Source organism: Pectinophora gossypiella, chromosome 27 (assembly GCF_024362695.1).
Source record: "Pectinophora gossypiella chromosome 27, ilPecGoss1.1, whole genome shotgun sequence".
In the NCBI taxonomy this organism is placed as follows: Eukaryota; Metazoa; Arthropoda; class Insecta; order Lepidoptera; family Gelechiidae; genus Pectinophora; species Pectinophora gossypiella.
In genome coordinates, this window is record NC_065430.1 from 2423609 (window position 1) to 2446583 (window position 22975).

General features: G+C 40.7%; 3 protein-coding genes across 3 annotated transcripts in view; 1 reads left to right on the forward strand and 2 right to left on the reverse strand.

The window, feature by feature from the left end:
- Window positions 1–795: 795 nt before the first annotated feature.
- Window positions 796–5421, reverse strand: LOC126378997 (uncharacterized). Its single transcript, XM_050027571.1, has 5 exons — window positions 5096–5421; window positions 4236–4367; window positions 2506–2609; window positions 1156–1249; window positions 796–994 (listed from the first exon to the last, which is right to left on the reverse strand). Exons 1-5 carry the CDS (start codon window positions 5166–5168, stop codon window positions 906–908), a joined length of 492 nt encoding a protein of 163 aa, XP_049883528.1. The 5' UTR covers window positions 5169–5421; the 3' UTR covers window positions 796–905.
- Window positions 5422–14679: 9258 nt separating this feature from the next.
- Window positions 14680–18070, forward strand: LOC126378728 (uncharacterized). The gene is made up of 3 exons (XM_050027107.1): window positions 14680–14867; window positions 16338–17445; window positions 17957–18070. Exons 1-3 carry the CDS (start codon window positions 14680–14682, stop codon window positions 18068–18070), a joined length of 1410 nt encoding a protein of 469 aa, XP_049883064.1.
- Window positions 18071–22116: 4046 nt separating this feature from the next.
- The window catches only part of LOC126378729 (bromodomain and WD repeat-containing protein 3), a 41479-nt gene continuing 40620 nt past the window's right edge, over window positions 22117–22975 (reverse strand). Inside the window, exons 36-37 of the mRNA XM_050027108.1 lie at window positions 22814–22883; window positions 22117–22353 (exon numbers count right to left, since the gene is read on the reverse strand). Coding sequence (XP_049883065.1) covers window positions 22117–22353; window positions 22814–22883 — 307 coding nt within the window. The remainder of the gene's footprint in view (window positions 22354–22813; window positions 22884–22975) is intronic.

The window sequence follows — 22975 nt, forward strand, 5'->3', positions numbered from 1 at the left end:
AGCTACGTCCCTTCCAAATTTCAAGTGCCTACGTTTAGCCGTTTAGGCTGTGCGTTGATATGTCAGTCAGTCAGTTTCTCCTTTTATATATTTAGAAGATTTAAATCACTTATTAGAAATTAAGATATTATCCTGTGTACACCATAACTGTGTTGTACATCTGAACTATATACAGGGTGTCAGTGACATTGTAACGAAAACTTTGAGGATGATTCAGACCATGATTCTGAGTTGATATCAAGTGGAATTTTCCGTCGCAAAAGTGTACAACTGAAAATAATTTAAAAAGACAATAATATTTTTATGAATTTTCTGATAGGAAATTCCACTTGATATTAACTCAGAATCATGATCTGAATCATCCTCCTCAGTATTCGTTACGGTGTCACTAAAATCTTGTACACACACACACTACACATACTACATAGGTCTTCTTCTATCGTGTTGGTTGTGAGGTGGATTACCAACCTCATCAACCCTGGCGCCTGGGTTACTATTGAGCCGCCAAAGGCCCCTGACATGGTTCACTACATAATAGGTATAGAAAAATGATGTTACAATAAGCTCGCCATTTCTCACGACTACAGGTAGTCGCAAAGATTATTAATTTAATTAGCATTATAATTAAATTAGTTCTGCAGAAAAATAGTTTATTTTAAAAGTTTTCACGCATTTTGACGTTTGTCCCGCACATTAAGTTTCGCTAGTAGTCGCTATATAGTCGCGTGTAGTCAGCGGTAGTGGTATGTAGTCGCATATTAGTGGCTTGTAGTCGCGTGTAGTTATATAGTAGTCGTCAGTAGTTGATGTAGCCGTATCGTCCGCAGCCGCCAACGGGACTTCTCCGGCGGTACGAGGATGTAGTCAGCTCTAGTTATATGTAGTCATGTGTAGTTGTATGTAGTCTACCGTCCGCAGCCGCCGCCCGGACACTTGGACTTCTTGGGCGGGCGGTAGGAAGACGTGGACGCGCCGCCGCTCAGCGGGAGGTAGCCTGAAGGAATAACACCATATATTATATCTGCCTACCCCAACGGGTAATAGGCGCGATCGTATGTATGTATGGAATAAAAAAAAGGACAACAGCTCAGCTAAGACGTTGTGACATAGCTTTGTAGCGGAAGGATTTATGTAGATATGCCATCGCCAACGCACCGTCATCGTCCGCGGCGCCCAGCCGGCGGCCCTCCGTCGCGGCGCCGTATTTCTTCAGCCGCTCCAGCTTCTCCAAACGCTTCTGTTCTTGACGCTGCCACATCATAATTATAAAAAGGAATACATTAGAAATTGTTTATTATAAAAGGACTACAAAAAAGGCACCTAAATATATAAAAGGAGAAACTGACTGACTGACATATCAACGCACAACCTAAACGGCTAATCGTAGGCACTTGAAATTTGGAAGGGACGTAGCTTAGGTACCGTAGAGGTGCACTAAGAAAGGAATTCCCGGAATTCCCACGGGAACGGGAATTAGCGGGAAAATCCTTTTGTTTGAAAAATCTAAACCTTAGTTAACTTAAAGCTTAGTTGCAACAGGATATTGCAAAATTCCCACGGAAACGGGAGTTAGCGGGAAGAAACATTTGTATGAAAAAATCTAAACTGCATAAGTTACATGCTTGAAATTTGATATGCACTCCCACACACACGAAGTCGCGGGCAAAAGCTAGTAATATATAACAGATTATAATGTATATAAAAAGTCTAGTTCTTAGTAAAACATTGGTGCTAATCGCCATCTAATTTTATTTTAAGTTATACCTGTCATTTTCTTATCCGTTGAAAAAGAAAGGGACGGATGATTGTCAACAAGATAATCGGCCACCCTAGGGTCGCCACACGACATACGACGCAACACAGTGTACCTACTCAAGTTTTAATCTATCGCAATATCGTGCAAAAGGCGACATGCGACGTCCGTGCTGGGTTTCTAAACTTTCTAACCAGTGACAGAACGGTGTAAACCACTCATGTTTATTTACACACAGGGCACCCCCTGTAAGTGAGGTCGCTGTGCTCTAAGGAGTTCTATATAAGATGGTCAGTTCACTGCCGACAAAACTTACGAAGAAAGACTCTCACTTCTAAACCTTACTACACTTGAGCAACGCAGAAAGCGAGGCGATCTTATAGAGACATATAAAATATTACATGACCATTACGATGTGCAACAATTAAAGGATATCTTTAAACTCAGCAAAAATGTGAATCTGAGAGGACATTCATTAAAGCTGTACAAGCCTTTGTGTGCTAGTAACCCAAAACATAATTTCCTGCCAAATCGCATTGTGGAGTCTTGGAATAAGCTCCCAGAATCAATAGTTAGTGCACCATCAGTGAACTCCTTCAAACACAGACTAGACATTTACCACATGAACATTGATAATAGAAAATAACAATCTTAAAAACAAGTGCAGTGAAGTACACGCATCAGCTCTGAGCTGCTAGTGTACATAAACAAACATAATAAATATAATAATAATATAACGCAGCGCAGCGCACCTGTTCGTCTATCTCCCTCTGTCGCTGCGACTGTGTCTCTAGGAGAGACTGCTGCCGCTCGCGGGCGCGCCGCAGCGCCTCCATGCGGGGGTCCTCGCCGTCGTCTGCAAGGGACATAACATGTACTGTTTAATACATCTGCGGGGAAGTACGGCACGAGTGAATTACTACTACCAATGGGCGGAGATGATTGGGGTCTCCGGCCCGCAAGACATAGTTTTAAATGAAGAGTGTTCAATATCTGCTCAATATTGGTGGGTAAATGTAAAATCTCTATCAAATAATTGTCAGTCCACCGTCACTGGATGTATGACTGGCAATCCTTCAGTTCGACGTTCAACGCGGGCTTGTACAGACGTTCTGTACAAAACTACGCCCTTACGACTTGCAGCCTAGACGTGAACGTTTTCACGCATATCTGTGTTCTCCATTGGAGCTTCAATAACGTTTATTGGAAGTATTGTGTGATTTTTGAACTGAACGATATATTTTTCCCACCGAATCGGATAAAATAAGTGTTCTTCTGACCCTGGTCACCGGCCTGACGTTCAGGCACTCTAGAGGCTGCCCAGCTGTCCAGATTCCAGCTCGATTGTGGATGATAAAGGTTGGTAGAGATCATTTTATTCGCCGATTAGAAATTAGAGCAGACAAATTGTTCGTTCCATAGATACTATCTCTTAACTTACAGTCATTTATTTATACATTCTATCAGTGACATGTGTAAATTGTGCAGATTGCACAAAGAGTTTCACATGTAATAGAAATTCGGTCACATCTCCGCCATGATGATGAGCCTCAAGATATAGAGGAAGGATTTGATCAGCAACCTTGACTTCTCATGAACTTATAACACTAATGTTAGGTATAGTTAGGATACGCTAAACGTGATGAGTTGAAGCCCCGTCCCCCTGCCGCTTTTCATTATAATTACCAAAACGGCGTGCTCATGTGCCCTCACTGTGCGCGGGAGTTCACTGTAAAGATAGGCTACATAAGCCATCTTCGGGCGCATCAGCGTCGTGCCGACTAGGAGTCGAAGTGGTCGCCATGGCCGAAATTGGTCGGAGAGATCACCATCAGTTAATAGGATAATATATTTAGTGATAAAAATCTAAAACAAACACTGTTATGTGAACTAAGTGAACAGTGCAGTGTGTGAACTCTCCTGAAGGGTAAGGCATGTCATATATTGGAGTTTGGAGGGTAGTTTTACAAAAGGCAGTTTCTGAGCTGTCTCGATGTTGTGCACATCTTTCTGAATTTTCCGAGTTCTTTTGTAAGTATACACATGCTATCTACATGGATAGACTATGTATCGCCATTGGTCGAAACCCTCGATATAATTCGCCCGCGCGTTGTCGTGGCGCAAGGGCTGAGTTGTATTAGCAACAAAAGCTAATTAATATTTCATAATATGTTGATTCGAAGGCCCTGGGTTCGATTCCCGGTATTGGATTCGAAACCGTCCCAAAGGAAGACGATACGTGCTTCGAAGGGCATGTTAAGAGTCTGTGTCGGCTACATTTTACTTGAGTAAGTATGCAATCAAATCAGGGGCCTTTGGTGACTCAATAGCAACCCTGTCAGGGTTGATGATATTGATTATTGGTCTCACAACCCACATGAGAAAAGAAGGGTCTATTCTCAGTTCAAAGTACTCTTAATGCACTGACCCCTTGTTTTATCGTCCCAGGTCCATTCGTCTACTTCTGCTGGTCATTCCTTACCTTTATGATGCTGGGCGTCCTCCTTGGCCTGCAGCCGCCGCCGGTACACCTGCAGCGCGCGGTGTGACACCACGCCCACCGCCGCGCCGCCCAGCACCAGGAACCACCCCCATTGCGCCAGGAATGACAGCACTGAAATATATACAAGAATACAACTGGTAAGCCCATTTCATACATATCTACTCGGTCTGCATCCATCCACTGTTGAGTTAAGGCTCTATACATGCCACTCTTTAATTGTACACAGGCACAGGCCTCCCCTCAATCAACCAGAGGGGGTCGGAGAGAATGTCATACTATTAGCATAAGGCCTGCTATTTGTTTCCCTATAGTTATACAATAAATGCATTTGATTTGATTTAAATTTTATTTATTTACAATTCTCGTGTCATACCTCAAAATGGCACCCAGCTCACGCTACTTTAACGCTATTTTTTATAATGTAAACATAAACAGCCTATATACATCCTACTGCTAGGCATAGGCCCCCTCACTCAAGCGGAGCAGGTATGGAGCATACTCCACCACACCTTACTACTTTATTGCAGTTATAAAGTGACTATTACAGCCCATTTAAAAATAAATTAAAATATCCGCTTGCCAAGTTTAAGTAAGTTAGCAACAGGTCCTATCCATATTATCATAATAACTCCGAATGCAAGCTGATCAAACAACATTAATCTTTCTATAGAATATGTTAGTTACGGCTGTTTTAAACTTATGAAAGCACAATTAAATAGTTAATTATTGTACTATGCTGCAATTTTTTTTATTTTCTCTGATATCATTAAAAACAAATCAATATGAGAATATAAATGGTCAAAAATAAGGTTGTAAATAAATACATTTGTTAACCTTACCATAGCTAATGGGATTGAACCACGCCTTCGGCTCCTCCTCCGCCAGGATCTCGTCTTCGTAAATTTGATCCATTTTGTTGGTAAAACCTTAAATACTGCACAAAACTACTGATTACTTCGTTATCAACTTCCTGCGCTGAATATTGCGAAATCAGAACGTTTTACGAACTATGTCGATATGTAAATGCTTTCAAGTCGATCAAAAGTTAATTATATGCAATATTATTAAGCACAAAACTGACTAATTACTTTTTATTTGTGTATTTTAGTAAAATTCTAGAACTTGCGTTCACTGACGTGTTGTTCGGTTGTTTTTTTAGTACAAAAATTACGCTAGTATCTTTATAAGACCAACACCATTGCTAAGGTTTACTGTTTGTTTACTGTGCATATTATAAGTTATAAGTGGCGGTGTAATTATGATTGCGAAAAATGCGGCGCGATAACAATCTTGTAAAAAAAACAATATTGAACTGTCAATTTGACGTTTAGTCCATGTTCGGATACACGCTAAAAAAAAATAAGATATTTTCATGTTCGGAGTACATAGCATCACGCCTATTTCCTATTAGACTAGGCAGTGACCATGGAATTCCACTTCGACTTTAACATACCACTTTCGCTCTATTCACCCTCATCAAAATATTTTCATCTTCATCATCAGCCGTACGATGCCCACTGCTCTTCATCTTACTCACCAGTATTTAAAAAAAGATAAATTTCTTTCTACTTTTTCTTTTGTCGACGAGGACATAAAATTGTCGATCTTGGAATACATTTCAATAGGTAATCGAGGATTTCTGAGCGCCGCGTCGGTCTAATTATCTCGGTTTTGCAAATGACTATTCTGAGTGACAGAAAAGGATAGATAGAAGCGCAGGAAGGTGCGATGCATTGCAGCCAGATGTAGTTCAAATGTGGCCAATGAAATGAAACAGGTTACTGTATAAAATATCATTTATTGTTTGGTTTGAGGTGAGCACGCGTCGCGCGCCTTATTCTACTATCACCGTCGCTTACATCTATATGTACATACATACACCACATCAATATACATACACAACGTCCCACATACATTACCAACTACCTTACACATTATACACCACAGTATCTATACAACAGTAGGCACACAGCGGTCTTTACAGCGTCCTCAATTCACTTTTCAGCATATTAAGCACTAACGAAATTATAAAAGCCCGAAAAGAATTAAGATTGTTCGATATGGTCATAAAAGAGAAGGTGCAGGTCGTGTCGTATCGAAGGATTTGGCGGGAAGAAGAGAGGAATGGCGATTACTCCACTTTTTTTTTTTTTTTTGGCGTGACTTATTGTAGATTTGCCGCAGATGGCATTAACTACTTGGCCGGACAAATGGGGAGCGCTGAAGGCTCTCACCCGGTAAATTACTCCACCGACAAGAGCGCTGCTCTTAAATAAAGAGAGAGAGATATGGTCATAGAATAAATAATAACACTACGTATAGAACGGTAACTCCCCCCCCCCCCCCCCCCCCCCGATTAGTAACGGGCGCCGACCTCACCCCCTCTGGGTCTTACTTTAGTCTCAAATGGTCGTTAACCGCGAATGAGTAAGGAGTGAATTGCATTTTTGTAAGAATGAGAGATTTGTATAGAAAATATGTTGAACACTCAGCTGCCCAGGAGTGTACCTACTGCGTTATTTCTACTATGTCTACACATTGATATACTTCGCAGTACATTAATTGAAAATCTAGACACAGGCAACGTTGCGTACTATGTAGGCAAGGTGCCTGTACGACCACGAACATTATGTACAATCATGAGCAGTATAATGTACCCACTTTAGAACCCTGTCGCACTATCACATTTGCCATTTAATGAGATTTACGGTTTAGTTTGGTCAAAAAAGTTAATGTGACATGGTACCAAAGTGTATACATATTAATGCTCGTGGCCGTACATTATAGTACCATGTCGCTTTAACGTTTTTGACAAATTGTACTGTAAGTGTCACTAAATGTCAATATGTTAGAGCGACAGGGTTCTAATAAGAATAAGTTCTATTCATCACGTACATTAATAAAATACTACTTATTACTAGCGTCCGGGACTTGCTCAGGTGAGCTGATATTTGATTAATTTTCATAATTGCGAGCATTTTAATGAAAGACTTTGCATGCTACGTTCCCCAAAAAAATATTTAGATGGCGCTGTACAGATTTGACGCGACAGTTACCTATTTTGTCATTGCTCGGGTACACAATTATTCAAAAATATAATGTAATGGCAAATATAAAAATAATATTTGCTTGATATTTGGATTACATTGGCTCCGATTCCTGCAGACACCGCCTAATTTTACTTTAAGTGATACCTATCATCTTCTAATTCGTCGAAAAGGAAAGACACGGATGATTGACAGTCGTAAATTTTAGGAAGAATGAGTAAATGAATGGATAACCCGGGCGAATCAAAAAGTATCTCGCTGGTATGCAAACCGTTTGACGTGTGCTGTCAACTTAATTCTGTCGGGTTATTGGCCGATGTAAAATGTTTAGACGGTTGTTTTAGATTTCTGCTTAAAATTGACGTGTGTTCCATAAATTTTATGCCTGTCGATTACCCATTTCTTTCTTTTTCAGCGGATAGGAAAATGGCAGGTGTAACTTAAAATAAAATTAGATGGCGTCTGCAGGAGTTAGCACCATTATGTACCTATAGAATTATATTGCTACTTATATTGCTTCTCTTTATTTTGATCAGAATAATAATAGGTGGGTGGGTGTGTCAGGATCGAAGCAAATGGAATTCCATAGTCTCTGCTTACCCCGGTGGGAAATAGGCGTGAGTTTATGTATGTGTATGTATGTAATAATAATGGGTGAAAGATGTGTTGTGCCTGGGTGTAATAACAAGGGTCATCATTTATATCAAAAAAAACAAATATAAAGTATGCATCGCCTGTACAGCGCCTGTACAGCGCCATCTGTACTCTTTTTGGGGAACATGGCCTGGAAAGTCTGTAATTGTATGCGCACATTAAATTTATCACTCAAATAGAAAATTGAACACTACCACTTGTGCGCATTGAAGAATTAAGTATATGCACTTATAACATTTTACGAGCTGGCACGGCGTGTATACAGGGTGTTAGTGACATCTAGTATACACCTCTGCCTACCCCGTCGCGTCGGGGATACAGGCTGTTGCTATTTTATGACGAGATCTAAAACAAATTATATGTATTTTTGATAATTATTAAGACCGAAGAATCGCTCATCAAGAATATCCAAATTATTACAAGAAAATGAGTTTGAATGTGTTTTTATTTCTTCGTGAGTGATATAAACTCTAATTGATTTCTAAACATAATCTCATTCAAATCAATTGACGCCATCGCAACAAGTCCTTTTGACAAAATTCGATAAGTTTCATTATAATGGCTAATACATAATGTGGATAAAAACTACTTCTAATATAGGCGGAAACACTGTTGATTGTTGCTAAATATTGACAGTTCACCATACTGTCCAGCTAAAATTCGTGATAAATTGCTATAAAATGTGGAGCAACGTGGAGTGTATCCCGTCTGAAGAATGGGTTACGAGAAAGAAAGTAACCAGTTGGAAAATAGCAGTTTTGATTGAAAATAAGATTCTCTTCTTTCCTATATTTAGGGAATAGGGAAACGCTGCGCAAGAGCTATACTGTAAAAATATAACCAAAACAATACGTTTGTTTACTCATATAGTATGGGGAACTGTCATAATTTAAGAACGCTCAACAGTAGCGACACCTGACAGGAGAAATACAGTTTTTATCCTCATCAATTCAATGCAAAAGTCACACAATCAGTCTATGGTTTGAAAGAAACACCACATTAGCAATAATGATTCGAAAAATACATTTTATTAATACAAATATTACAATTTAGGCAGTGATACACGAATTGTACATTATTTACCGTAGCGTGATTGTAATGACAGCAGGATAGAGATATATTATCTCGCCTGGTGGGAAAGAGAAGGGAGATGCCGGGTTTAATCTTGCTACGTTAAATAGAGTCCGTGGGAATCCCTTTCAACCATAGAGTAAGTTTACAACTCTTGTACGTGTGATAACTTGTTTATGCTCCGTTCAATAACAGCTTAATTAAATTGACAACTTCATAAAATGTAGTATACAGCCGAGTGAGATATGTCCCACTACTGGGCACAGGCCTCCACCACCCGCAGTGGAGCAGCGTGGTGGAGTATGCTCCGACGGCTTAACGTGCCTTCCGAAGTGCCTGCAATGTCCTAGCCAAACAAAGGACAGTCTCACAATATAATTTCGAAAATGTTCATATAGGAAATCGAACCTGGACCTCCAGATCGTGAGCCCGACGCTGTAACTACTGGACCACATGCTGTTCTCTCATCAATCGAGCTTTATTCAACGGAGTACATACAGACTGAGTATCGACAGGGTATGAGAATGGTAGTCATGAGCAATATAATGTACCCACTTTAGGACTCTGTCGCACTAACATATTTGACATTTAGTGAGACTTACAGTTCAATTTGTCAAAAAAGTTAATGAGACATGGTACCAAAGTGTATACATATTAATGCTCGTGACCGTACAGTAACATCGAGTGTATATACAACGAGTGAACACAGTTACGTACTGACATACAAATTGGGTTTTGGAGGACTAAAAAAGGCGACATCGAAGCAATTAATTTATTGAGCAAAAGTAAAATTTAACATTTGCGTTTATAAAAATAAGTGCGCAATGGCCCCGTTCCTGCACACAACTCCTAATTTCAAGTTATACCCGCCCTTTTCTTATCCGCCGAAAAGGAAAGGGACGGATGATTGACAGCTGTTCATTTTGAAATGAATGAATACCCGGGCGAATAAAACAAACATCTCGCTCATATGCAATCCGTTTGACGTGTGTTGATGTACAATATAAAATTGACGTGTGTTCCATACATTTTATACCTGTCAACTACCCGTCGCTTTCCTTTTCCGCGGATAAGAAAATGTCAAATATAACTTAAAATAAAAATAGATGGTGTGTATAGGAATCAGCACAATTATGCTACTTGACAACGTAGTCAAGTGAGACACTTTTTACGAAACGTCAAAACGAAAGTTTTCGAGTTTGTTTGGAAATACTGTCCTGTGACGTCATCAATAAAAGCGGTCAAACGCCGTACGCATGAAAAAAATGAAAATACACTTCTCATCAAAAAAATCGAAACACTTCCGTTTTCATTGTTTCTGTCCGAATTTAACACAAAAAAGAATTCATACGATGAAAAAAAATACATAAATGTATAGCTGGCAGTTTGGCCATTACAGTAATAAGCGAAAATTCTAAATTCAAAATTAGAATTTCATTTGTTTATCTTATAAACGAAATGAATCACTGTTTTGAGACAAATGTGTGTTTAGGGTTGGAGTACATTTAGCGTTTAAAAACTAAAAATTGGCGCCTATCCTTAAACTTTTTGTTTTTTATTTCAATACTGTGACTTTGGGACGTCTGAAAAAAGGTTTTTTTTCTAAAACGTATGGATACTTCGCCCACAGAAGCCGCCCAAGTTGTGGCATTGCTGGATTCTGGCCTTAGTCAGCGTGTTGTGGCTGCAAGACTGCATCTAAGCCTGTCATCTGTTCATAGAGTCTATAAACGTTATCGGGAGACTGGTTTGTTCACGCGCCGTTCAGGATCTGGCAGGAATCGGGTCACTTCTGAGCGAGATGATCGATTTATTGTAACAACTTCTTTAAGAAATCGACGCCTTAACGCTTTTCAACTGCAGCAGCGGCTTCGTGTTGTACGAAGGGTGGCTGTAAGTGACTCTACAATTAGAAGAAGGTTGAAGGATCGTGGACTGGTACCGCATAAGCCAGCAAATGGGCCGAAATTAACTGCAGACCATCGAAGAGCGCGCCTTAACTTTGCACGTGAGCACCTAAATTGGTCATACCTACAGTGGAGCAAAGTTCTCTTTTCTGATGAGTGTAAAATTATGCTGTATGGTAACGACGGAAGGAACAAGGTCTACAGAAGAGACGGAGAACGCTATGCACAATGCTGCATTGAAGAAAAGGTCAGCTATGGTGGCGGTTCGTGGACGGTTTGGGGAGGAATCAGCGCCGACGGTAAGACAGAGCTTGCTTTCGTGTCTGGGCCACGTCTGCCTGCACTAAACTGTCATCGGTACGTCGAAGAGTGTCTCGAGCCTCATGTGATGCCCTATGCACATTTTATTGGCAACGGCTTCATATTCATGCACGACAATGCTAGGGCTCACACCGCGGGCGTCGTACGAGATTATCTTAACGAAGTCGATATCTCTATTATGGAATGGCCAGCAAGAAGCCCGGACATGAATCCCATTGAACATCTGTGGGATGAATTAAAGAGACGAATTCGAGCAAGAGATCCTGCCCCAGAAACACTTAGCCAGCTGCAAGATGCAATCCAAGAGGAATGGGACAATATAACACAGCATGTGATCGTGACTCTCATCCGATCGATGAAGAACCGTATGGAAGCAGTAATTAGAGCTCGGGGAGGGAATACAAGTTATTAAATAAACGTTTTTTAGCTTTTTTTTTCATTTACGTGTGTTGTTTTATCCATTTCCTTTATACTCCATACGGAATAAAAATGACTCATTTAACAAAATACGAAACCTATGAAAAATTCATTTAAATTTAGAACATTAACATTAAGATTTGATAAGCTCATATTACTCACTATTAAACGACATTTAACATTTATTCCTAAATGTACACATTTTTCTGATAATCCTGACAAAACGTAAACTTGCAAGGTGTTTCGATTTTTTTGATGAGAAGTGTATTTTTATTTCACTTTACAAAGTAAATTCTAAGTTAGGGTTGATGACTCCTTTTAAGCATAAAAGTCTGTGTTAGGAGCCAACGCTCTTCCGTAGTAAACAAGTGAATATTTGTAAGATTAGGGTAAGAGTGAAACATTAAATGATAAAAAAGAAAAACTACGTACTCATTGTTACTTAATTCATAAATAAAATTCGAAAATCAGTCGCAAAGAAAAATGTGATTGATTTTTTATCATCTTAGACTGGCTTCTATTTCTAGATAAGCATTTTATAATTTATCTTTGACCCGGTCAAATGCCCTACTGCTTCGTTATGGCCTTTTTAAACCCCCTGGATCGGTGTGCGTCAAGCTAGCGGCTTCAAAAAAAAAATGGGCACGAAAAAATAATTTGACCATACCAAAAATTAGTACTCTTACTGAAAAAAATAGTACCTGTTGTAAAAAAATTAGTACCATCACGGTTCTGGATTTATAGCCATGTTTTATTGCACTTGCTAGCTTGACGGTGAGCGAAATTTGGCGAGAGTTAACGACAAGGTCTTTCGCTTTGATTTAAACGCCAAAAAATAGTACTGAAATAGTACTCACCCCCTGCAAAATACCGAAATTAGTACTTCAACTGTCTGAGAATTGATATTAGGCAGCTAAATTACTCAATTGTATAACAATATTTTACGTTTATTTATTTTTTTAAAGAACGTCTAGGGTCCTGTGCCGAGGTTTTTCTTGCAGCTTCTTTTCCCCGGCTGTACAGGTTGTGAGAAGCTGCAGTAGTTTTAGGCGGATGAGACGTTCGTTATGTAAAAATTGACGATTCAAAGTGTAACTATGTTACCTACTGAATAAAGATATTTTTGAATTTGGTCGATGCTCATTTGATTTACGAGTTCGACAGCTGTCAGAGACACTTCCTCTCGGCGGCCGCACTATAGTCAATTATCGCTAAACCATCAGCGGAGACGGGTAACACGCCCTCGTGTCAAACTAAACTAAATAAATTACACAATTATACTAAAATCAAAATTAACTAAACAGTATGCGCAGGTACTGCCGACATCGCTTACAACAACATTTTACTAACAACACTTAATTGCTAATACAAATAATTAAAAATAAAATAAATATCTCGACTCTCTGGTGGAAAGATAAGCTTTGTTTTAATTCGATTAACGTCACCATCATCTCCGTAGCGTCATCCCGTTCCTCACAGGGTCCGCTTACCTAACCTGACGATTTGACAGGTCCGGTTTTTTACAGAAGCGACCGCCTGTCTGACCTTCCAACCCGCGAAGGGTAAACCAGTCCAATCCAGGTTAGGTCACATACCTCCGAAACGCATTTCTCGGGAATGTGGTTTCCTCACGTTTTCATTTATGATCCAAACATAAATTCGAAAAGCATTGGTTTAGGCCCATGCTGAGTCAAGCGTTTCTCCAACTGGGCTACCACGGCCATTTTGAACGATACTAATAATTTAAATCTCGAAGCCTGTCTTTCCACCAGAGAGCTCGACACAAACTATTGTGCATTCCTTTCTATATCAACATAAGTACAAATAATTATAAGTGGTTCATACAACTCACTTTTTCACAAATAAATCCAATGATATTCACTAACTAATTATAATAATTGTAGGTAATTACATAGAAATAGAAAACAAATCAGACTGATTTCATGAATATACAATTTTACATAGTATTGTAGTGTTTGGACGGAAGGAGCCCGTCACAGGGTGTTTAACCGCATCATACGCGTATACGCGGTGCAATGTATTGTTTTTAAAATCCGCTAGATGTCGCTGTACCGATTACTACATTTTCTGCATCGCGGTGTCAAGATTTACCGGCAATATTATGACCTTCCGTTTCCATTGTATTTTTTTTTATACCATTTGTAAGAAATACACACTACAAGTAAATTGCGGTTGTATTATTTTTGGGATCAGCTTGCTCATTGGTCCTTCGGAGTCGGAAGTATACGGCCCTTAGGATTTTTTGACGGCTTGTGTCCACACGGCGGCGCCGACACAGTGACGGTTTGTTGCTGATGGTGTCTTCATCCCTGGCGGGAAGGAGCTGAGGAAGCAAACTACAGGAGGACCATCATCATCATCATCCGAGGATCACCAGTGCGCTGAAGTGGACATTGGATGCGGTATCAAAGTGACAACTTGTATTAGTGTGAGTGAGTGACATAAAACTGTGAGTACATTTTACCTTTTATAACGTAGTGAATCAATCAAGAAATAACTTAGTGCAATTTTATCGTAAAATTTGGAACTTAGAAAAAATCAGTTAACTTTGCATGGACTTAGAATAATTTACAAAAAAACGACGAGACGGGGAATCCATGCCCGATTTTGCATTGACTGTGAACGTTCTTCAAACACTTAGAAAATTTCGATGATAAAATTTGTGGACTTGTAATATTTTAATACTGAAAGTTTACTTTCTCTGGAACTTGTGTGCTGTAGTGTGAAACAAACGATACTTATAGAAAATAGATTTTTTTTAACATAACTAAGATGGAGTCACGTATTTGTGTTCAAAGCGACCTATTTGACAGAATAAAAAAGGCTAGATCAAACTTTAAAAAATCACCAAAAGAGCGACTAATTTCACAGTCGTATCTTAAGACGAGATTAGAGACTTTGAACGAACTATGGAGCCAATTTACTTTAACACACACACAACTTGTACAAGATTCGGATAAAGAGGAATTAAAGGCTTCTGAGTATATGACGTCTGATGCTTACCAAAACTGTGAGGAGTTATACACGGAGTACAAATATGAGCTGAGGGAAAGAATTGCTGTTCTTGAAGGAAAAGCGGATGGCTGTAAACAAAAACAGTCTGGTCAGAGTGTCACTGCGAAAGAACAGAGTTTGAAGTTGCCCAAAATATCCATACCTTCGTTCTCAGGAAAGTACGCTGAATGGACAAGTTTCAAAGACCTATTTGTATCTTTAGTGGACAATAACAAGGCACTAGAGGACGTACAAAAGTTACACTATTTAAAGAGCCTTCTAACTGGTGAAGCCGAACAACTTTTGCGTCATATACCAATTACAAATGAAAATTATGAACAGTGTTGGAAACAATTAAAAGAGAGATATGACAATAAACGTTACCTGTCAAACTGTATTTTGAAGAAGTTCATGAGTCAGAAAAACATTACAGTAGAGTCTGCAGCAGCACTAAGAGAACTATTGGACAACACAAACGAATGTCTTCATGCGTTAAATAATCTAGGCATAGATGTAAGCACATGGGATGTAATCGTAATTTATATTCTTTGTTTAAAGTTGGACAATGAATCTAGGAAGCAATGGGAATTAAAAATCAGTGAGTCTACTAATGACTTACCCACACTTAAGACATTCAAAACTTTTTTGAATGTAAGATCTCGCGCCCTAGAATTCATGGATCCAAAGATGTCAAGAAACACTGTACCTCAAAAACAAAATGTTACTCAAATGAATCCAAAAGTTCATCATGTCACCACTACATTAACTTGTGTTTATTGTACCGAAAACCATCGTCTGTTCAATTGTAAAAAGTTTGCGAAAGACGATACTGATGTTCGACGTAATTTCGTGCAATCCAACAATTTATGTTTCAATTGTTTAACTCTTGGTCACTCTGCTTTTTCATGCCGTCAATCCACTAGGTGTCGTATATGCAAAAAGAAACATCACTCACTGCTGCACCCCAAAAACGAAGTTCACTCAACTGATTCTTCTGCGTCAGCTGAGAACGGTGTTGTAGTAGCAACATCGTCAGTGTCAGACACACCGCAAGAAGCTACAAACCAAGTCACAACTTGTTTTGCGACTACCAGCGAGCAAGTATTACTCGCTACAGCATTAGTTAATGCTAAAGACAAAACGAATGGTTTTGTTACTCTGAGATGCTTGGTCGATCAGGGATCTCAAGCATCACTCATCACGGAATCTGCCGTACAACTTCTCGGGCTAAAGAAAGTACAACACAAAAGTTGTATCATGGGATTGGGAAGTGAACAGGATCACTCTATTGCCTCCAAAGCGAGGGTTTCTCTTCAGATCCAGTCACTTCACGATAACTTTAGTTGTAGCATTCAAGCATTTGTGCTGCCCAAGCTCACCTCAGTTCTCCCTGAAAAAAGGGTCGTGATTGAGTTATGGTCCGAGTTTGCAGATATTACTTTGGCAGATCCGTCGTTTGGGAATCCAAATAAAATTGATTTGCTCCTCGGAGCAGACGTATACGGCCAGATTTTAATGGAAGGCATAATCAAGGGTCCACCCGGTGCACCAGTTGCCCAAAATACCAAACTGGGTTGGATTCTATCTGGACCTATACAAACATCCAAGTCGTCAGCCAGTACCATCAGGTGCAATCACGTTCATTACAGCAATGACAACGATTTCCTGAAGAAGTTTTGGGAGTTGGAGTCAGATCCAGTAGTTGCTGATGCTAAACCTGCATTCAGTGAAGAAGAAGAAAGATGTGAACAGATATTCACAGCAACTACCAAAAGAGACAGAGCTGGGCGCTATATTGTTAGTTTACCATTCAAAACCGAAGATCCTCGTTGTAAAGATGGCGATACAAAGGCTATAGCCCAAAAAAGATTTCATCAGCTTGAGAAGAGATTCGCCAACGATAGTAATCTGAAACAACAGTACACGAATGTTATAAACGAATACCTCGAATTGGGACACATGGAGATCATACCCGAAAATCAGCGTAATAAACCAGAAGTTGTTTACTTACCTCACCATCCTGTAGTTCGGGAGGACAAAGATACCACCAAACTCCGTATTGTTTTCGATGCTTCGTCGCGTGGGTCCAATGGCGTGTCGTTGAACGACGACTTATTGGTTGGTCCAACTCTTCAAAATGATCTACGTCATATCATCATGCGTTGGCGTGATTATCCTATCTGCTTAGTAGCAGATATTGTCAAAATGTATCGGCAGATACTTGTAGATCACAAAGACGTCGACTTCCAACGCCTTCTGTGGCGTAAACATCCCAATGAAGAAATTCAACATCTAAGATTATTGCGGGTTACCTTCGGCACAGCTTCGGCACCATACTTGGCAGTTCGAAGTCTACATCAACTGGCATATGACGATGGTAAAGATTATCCGTTGGCTACTGAAAGAGTTCTAAAGGAATTCTACATGGATGATCTAATGACGGGTTGCAAATCTGTAGAAGAAGGAAGACAAATTTATACAGAACTGACAGAATTACTGAAGGGAGGAGGATTAGAACTTCAAAAATGGAGTAGTAATAATGAGGAATTATTAAAAGAAATAAACATGGAAGATCAAACAATCAAAGGGAAACTAAAACTAGATACGGTGATGAAAATACTGGGACTTACCTGGAACCGACGAACCGACGAGTTTGAGTACGCAGTGCAGCTTCCACCCCTGAAGACACCTGTAACTAAAAGAAGAGTGTTATCGGATATATCACGGTTGTTTGATCCTCTTGGATGGTTAGCGCCAGTAATAATCTCAGCCAAGATTTTCATACAGAAATTGTGGCTATCGGGAATTGAGTGGGATGATGAGCTTCCACCTCAATTACTGAAGGACTGGTTAACTTACCGAAATAACTTGAATCAACTTACCACCTTTAGACTTCCACGATGGATCCATACTAGCGACGATGATGTTGTTCGCGAACTGCACGGATTTAGCGACGCATCTAATGATGCCTATGCTGCGGTTGTCTTTTTACGAGTTGTAGATAATTATGGCCACGTACATGTCACACTGATCACTTCGAAAACCAAAGTGGCCCCAATTAAGCAAATATCGATTCCAAGATTGGAATTGTGTGGAGCAGTCCTGTTAACGCGATTGCTAATTGAAGTTGCCAAGGTAATGGGATTGGATAAATCACAAGCTCGCGCTTGGACGGACTCGTCTGTAGTTCTTGCCTGGCTGAACAGTCGACCCAACAGATGGAAGACTTATGTTGCAAACCGTGTGTCTGAAATTGTAACATCATTAGATCCTGGACAGTGGTCACATGTATCGACGAAAGATAATCCTGCAGATTGCGCGTCCCGTGGGTCAAAAGATCTTGAAGGTGAAACACTATGGAGAGAAGGTCCATCCTGGCTGAAAGAAAAGGAAATCAAGTATAAAAAGGGAGTTGTGAAAGAAACACAATTGGAAGCAAAGGGAAGTAAGGTTTGTTTAGTAAATACTTACACCAGTGAAGATAAAAATTCACTTGAAGAGCTCGTAGAAAGGTGCTCATCATTTAGAAAACTCATCCGTGTTGTGGCTCTCTGCAAAAGATTTGGAAAATTAATTAGAAAAGAAAAGGTTAGTCCTTGGGTAGAAAGTTTAGAAATTCAAGAAAGTTTAAAGATATGTATAAAGATAAATCAAGATAAATACTTCCACGAAGAGCTGCAAAACCTGAAAGAAAAAAGAAACATTAGTAAAAAAAGTATACTTACCTCGTTGAATCCTTTCGTTGACGAAGACGGAATCTTGAGAGTCGGCGGCAGGCTGATGCATGCTCAAATCAGTGAAGAGATGAAGCATCCCGTAGTTATCCCGAAGAAATCTCATTTCACTGATTTGCTTGTCGCTAATGCTCATGAAAGGACTTTGCATGGCGGTCCCCAGTTGATGCTTAACTATTTACGTACCAAGTTTTGGATAGTTGGAGCGAAACAGTTGGTCAAAACTTATGTTAAGAAATGCATCCACTGTATTCGTTATTCTGCTCGCGTTAAGCATCAGCTCATGGGACAACTGCCATCATCAAGGGTTACTGTTTGTCGACCTGTCTTCAAGAGTGGGGTTGACTATGCAGGACCCATCCAGATTAGAACTTCCAAAGGACGAGGTAACCGCTCTTATAAAGGATATATATGCCTCTTCATATGTATGACCACGCGTGCCATTCACCTGGAGCTCGTAAGCGACCTAACAGTGCAAGGCTTCATGGCCGCCTTTAGACGTTTTGTTGCTCGTCGTGGTCACTGTGCAGAGCTATGGAGCGACAATGGCACAAACTTTGTGGGTTCTGCACGCGAATTAAAATCGCTGTTCAATGAGGAGAAGTCGAGTTTGGCCACGGAGATTGCCTCAATACTTGCCAACAACAACACCAACTGGCATTTCATTCCGCCCCGCGCTCCAAACTTTGGAGGATTATGGGAGGCCGGCGTGAAATCCACCAAATATCACCTCAAGCGTGTAATCGGCAATTCCACCTTGACCTTCGAAGAACTGACAACCATTTTGTCTCAAATTGAGGCTTGCCTTAACTCGAGACCGATATCAAAAATTAGTGAAACGCCAGGTGATCCGGCTCCACTCACACCAGGCCATTTTCTAGTTGGAGAACCTCTGGTGTTGGCGCCAGATGTTAGCTATCAGGACTCTAATATTAGTAGTCTCCGAAGGTGGCAACTTACCCAGAGAATGACACAGGACTTTTGGCGACGCTGGTCGCGTGAATACCTAACCCAATTTCACCATCGCTACAAGTGGAATCATAAAAGCCCTGATGAACCACAAATAGGAGATATAGTATTAGTCATGGAAGATGATTTGCCGCCTTCTAAGTGGTTGTACGGAATAATAATTGAGAAACATGTTGGATTGGACGGAATTACGCGAGTAGTTTCTCTGAGAAGCAAGGGGCACCTTTTTAAACGACCCGTTTCAAAACTGTGCTTTTTGCCTGTTACTTGATAGTTAAGTTCTTATTTTTTATCTTTATCTAGTTACCTAAGTGTTGGATGCAACTAAATGTTTTAAGATTGTTTTATATTATTGGAATTGTTTTATGTTTGTTTTTAGAATTAGTGAAAAATTCACTTGTTTTAGTTAGTAATAACATTGTCCCCATTGTTAGTAAACTCTATATTGTTCTTTATATTATTTATGAAGGTCATTATCTTTCTCACCAAGTAATTAGTGACTCTGTTGTGTTTTCATGTTTTAAAGCTTTTTCATGGTGGGCGGAATTAAGGAAAATTTATGATTTGTCCTTGGTGGGCGGAATGTTTAACCGCATCATACGCGTATACGCGGTGCAATGTATTGTTTTTAAAATCCGCTAGATGTCGCTGTACCGATTACTACATTTTCTGCATCGCGGTGTCAAGATTTACCGGCAATATTATGACCTTCCGTTTCCATTGTATTTTTTTTTATACCATTTGTAAGAAATACACACTACAAGTAAATTGCGGTTGTATTATTTTTGGGATCAGCTTGCTCACAGGGACTGTAACATTGAACCTGACAGAGGGCAGCAGTAACTGTCAGTACTATTCAGAGGCGGAGGACAGGAGTCCTAGTACGGCTTTGTAATAGACTACTCTGGGCGCCATCTCACTCGCGTCAGACAGAGTACTGCGGGGCGGAAGGCAAGAGGGAAACCACTGCCCTATTTTTCCCTAAAAAGTAGCATGGAGGATGCTACACCCACAAGAGCGTGGTTCTGTGCCATCTCAGTAGTTCGAGGGGCTTGTATCTGATAACGCCTGCTTCAAACTGCTTGCTACCGAATCTGTCGGATTAGTTGTGGATAGACTATCAGCTGTCTGGTCCCTTCCATACATTTTAGATTCACCACATTTGATCATTTCGTTTTTCTTTGAAGTCTGATGTTTTTGTATTGTTATTGTTCGTAATCAGTCGGTCACAGGAGGGTGTCCCCGCCGGCGGGGCGCGGCGGCCCCCGTCAGTCCCGCAGCAGCCCCCTGGCCTTGGCCGTGAGGCGCCGCACGCGGCCGCGGGACGAGATGGACACGGCGCCTGCGCCCGCGCCGCCCGACTCGCCGCTGCTGCCGCGCGCGCCTGCCACACACGCCTCGCTCAATGGTATACAATATCACTTAGCAGAGCGCCTCATACAAAAATACGACGAAAGCTTTTCGTCCCACTGTTAGAGCGCTCATATTCAATCTACGAGACTCATCAATGGCTTTTTTATCATTTAATTATTTTTATGATACAAAAGCCATTGATGATTGTGTTAATTTCGCATTCAGCTAAGAAATCATACATCTATTGAGTGCTACGGATGTTATTAGAAGAATACTTTGCGTAACAGGTTTGTTTACCTTTTATGAAGATCATTCTTGAACGGAATTTATAGTGTTAGGGTCGTATTAATGAATGTCTCACCGTTGTGGTGCGCATGGTCCGCGGCCCCGCCGGCGTGGTGGCCGCCGTTGAAGTAGTTGTGGTCCGTGTCGTGCGGCCGCCTGCCCCCGGCCCCCGCCGCCCCCGCCCCCGCCCCCGCGCTCTGCACAGTCAACAACTTAAAAGTACGGAGGGGGGGTTAGTTAGTTGGTTAGTTGTGAAGTGACACCAAGCGAATGGGTTAGTTGAGTGATGATGACATGAATGGTACAGGTTTGCCGCAGATGGCATTAACTACTTGGCCGGACATATGGAGAGCGCTGAAGGCTCTCACCCGGTACAACATTTAAGACAACAGACCTGAGGGTGCCCAGTTGGGCGCGAACCTCGGCTCAGGGCGTCGTCTGAGAGGAATAATATTTGAAAGGACTAATCGATCCCAGTGGGCCGATAGCGATAAGCGCTGATTGAGGGAGAATGATACAGGATGCTAGTGACACCGTAACGAAAACTTTGTGGACTAGTTCAGACCATGATTCTAAGTTGATATCAAGTGGAATTTCCTGTCGGAGAATTCATGAGGATTTAGTGTTTTAATTACTTTCAGTCCCATAATGTACATTTAAACCTAAATTTTAAAAAGGACAATTATTAAAAACTTCTAAAGTACTTATATCGAACAATGCGAATGGTCGCGCGCAGCAAAAAAACTCAAATCTCAATTAAACTTTTAGTACTTGGTTAAATAGACGTACTATTTTTTGTTACGGTTTCACTAACACCCTGTATACAGTCAGGCTGCATAAGTTACAAAAATCTTTACGGTTGCCAAGGTTTTTATTATGTATTTTTCGAGTCCAATCATATTTTTTTTTACTTTTTTTGAGTCCTTTTTTTGTGAATTATTACTGTACAGTTTATTTAAAAAAAGTTTGACTGTAACATTTACTTTTAGGTGTTGCTAAACTTTAACAGGCTGTCCTTAAAAAAATATGTATGCAAAAAATGTTAAACACTTGCATCTAGTTCTTACAAACACGTCTGCTTTACAACTTAGGAAGGCGCGGATATTTGGTACAGTAAGTGGTGACTCCCGCTGCGTGCCGGGTGGTATATTACCTGCGTGGCGTGGTGCCTGCGCCTCGTGTCCAGGTCCCGCTGCCGCTGGTGGCGGCGGTGGTGGTGCGGCAGCCTCTTGCTGATGCAGGCCACGGAGTCCTCCTCGCTGTCCTCGTTGTAGCGCCGCGGGGAGCGCCGCGCGCGGAGGGACACGCCTCTGTTGCCTCCACCCTGGGTAAGCATTAGATACTTTAAAATAAAATATTTATAAAATTATTAGCATGGGAGCCGTAGAGCCCAGTTGGTAGAACGCTTGCCTCTCACTTCGAGGTCGCAGGTTCGAATCCAGCACAGGCCTAAGTCAATGATTGTCGAATTTGTTTTCGAGTTCATGTTTGGATCATTGGATCATAAATAATTATCACTTTACTCAGCGGTGAAGGAAAACACACATACCCGAGAAATGCGTTTGGGAGGTATGCAACCTAACCAAACCTGTATTGGGCTGGTTTTCCTACGGGTTGGAAGGTCAGGCAGGCAGTCGCTTCTGTAAAAACCGGACCTGTCAAATCTTCAGGTTAGATACAATCATACAATCAATCGTACAATCATAATCATTTAGGTAAGCGGACCCTGTGGAAAACGGGATAATGCTAGAGTGATGATGGTCTGGTTTGCTATAATAACATACCCTGCTGGTGTGCGCGGCGGACCTCTGCGAGCTGGTCGACGGTCCTGGCTCGCCCTCCGCTTGTCGTTGTCTGAAACGCACAAACACCCACATTTAAAAAAAACAAAAATACTTATTTTTCTAAATTGGCTTACAAAGTTCGCGCTTTTTGAACGTCAAAAA

Coding starts and splice junctions, on each gene's coding strand:
- LOC126378997 (XM_050027571.1), bottom strand. CDS start 5,168: ATGGATCAAATTTACGAAGACGAGATCCTGGCGGAGGAGGAGCCGAAG. Junction 1,250..2,505: donor AGAGGGAGATAGACGAACAG/GTGCGCTGCGCT, acceptor ATGATGTGGCAG/CGTCAAGAACAGAAGCGTTT. Junction 995..1,155: donor GGGCGCCGCGGACGATGACG/GTGCGTTGGCGA, acceptor TTATTCCTTCAG/GCTACCTCCCGCTGAGCGGC.
- LOC126378728 (XM_050027107.1), top strand. CDS start 14,680: ATGACGTCTGATGCTTACCAAAACTGTGAGGAGTTATACACGGAGTAC. Junction 14,868..16,337: donor ATACCTTCGTTCTCAGGAAA/GTACGCTGAATG, acceptor CGTTCATTACAG/CAATGACAACGATTTCCTGA. Junction 17,446..17,956: donor CTCTTGGATGGTTAGCGCCA/GTAATAATCTCA, acceptor TAACATCATTAG/ATCCTGGACAGTGGTCACAT.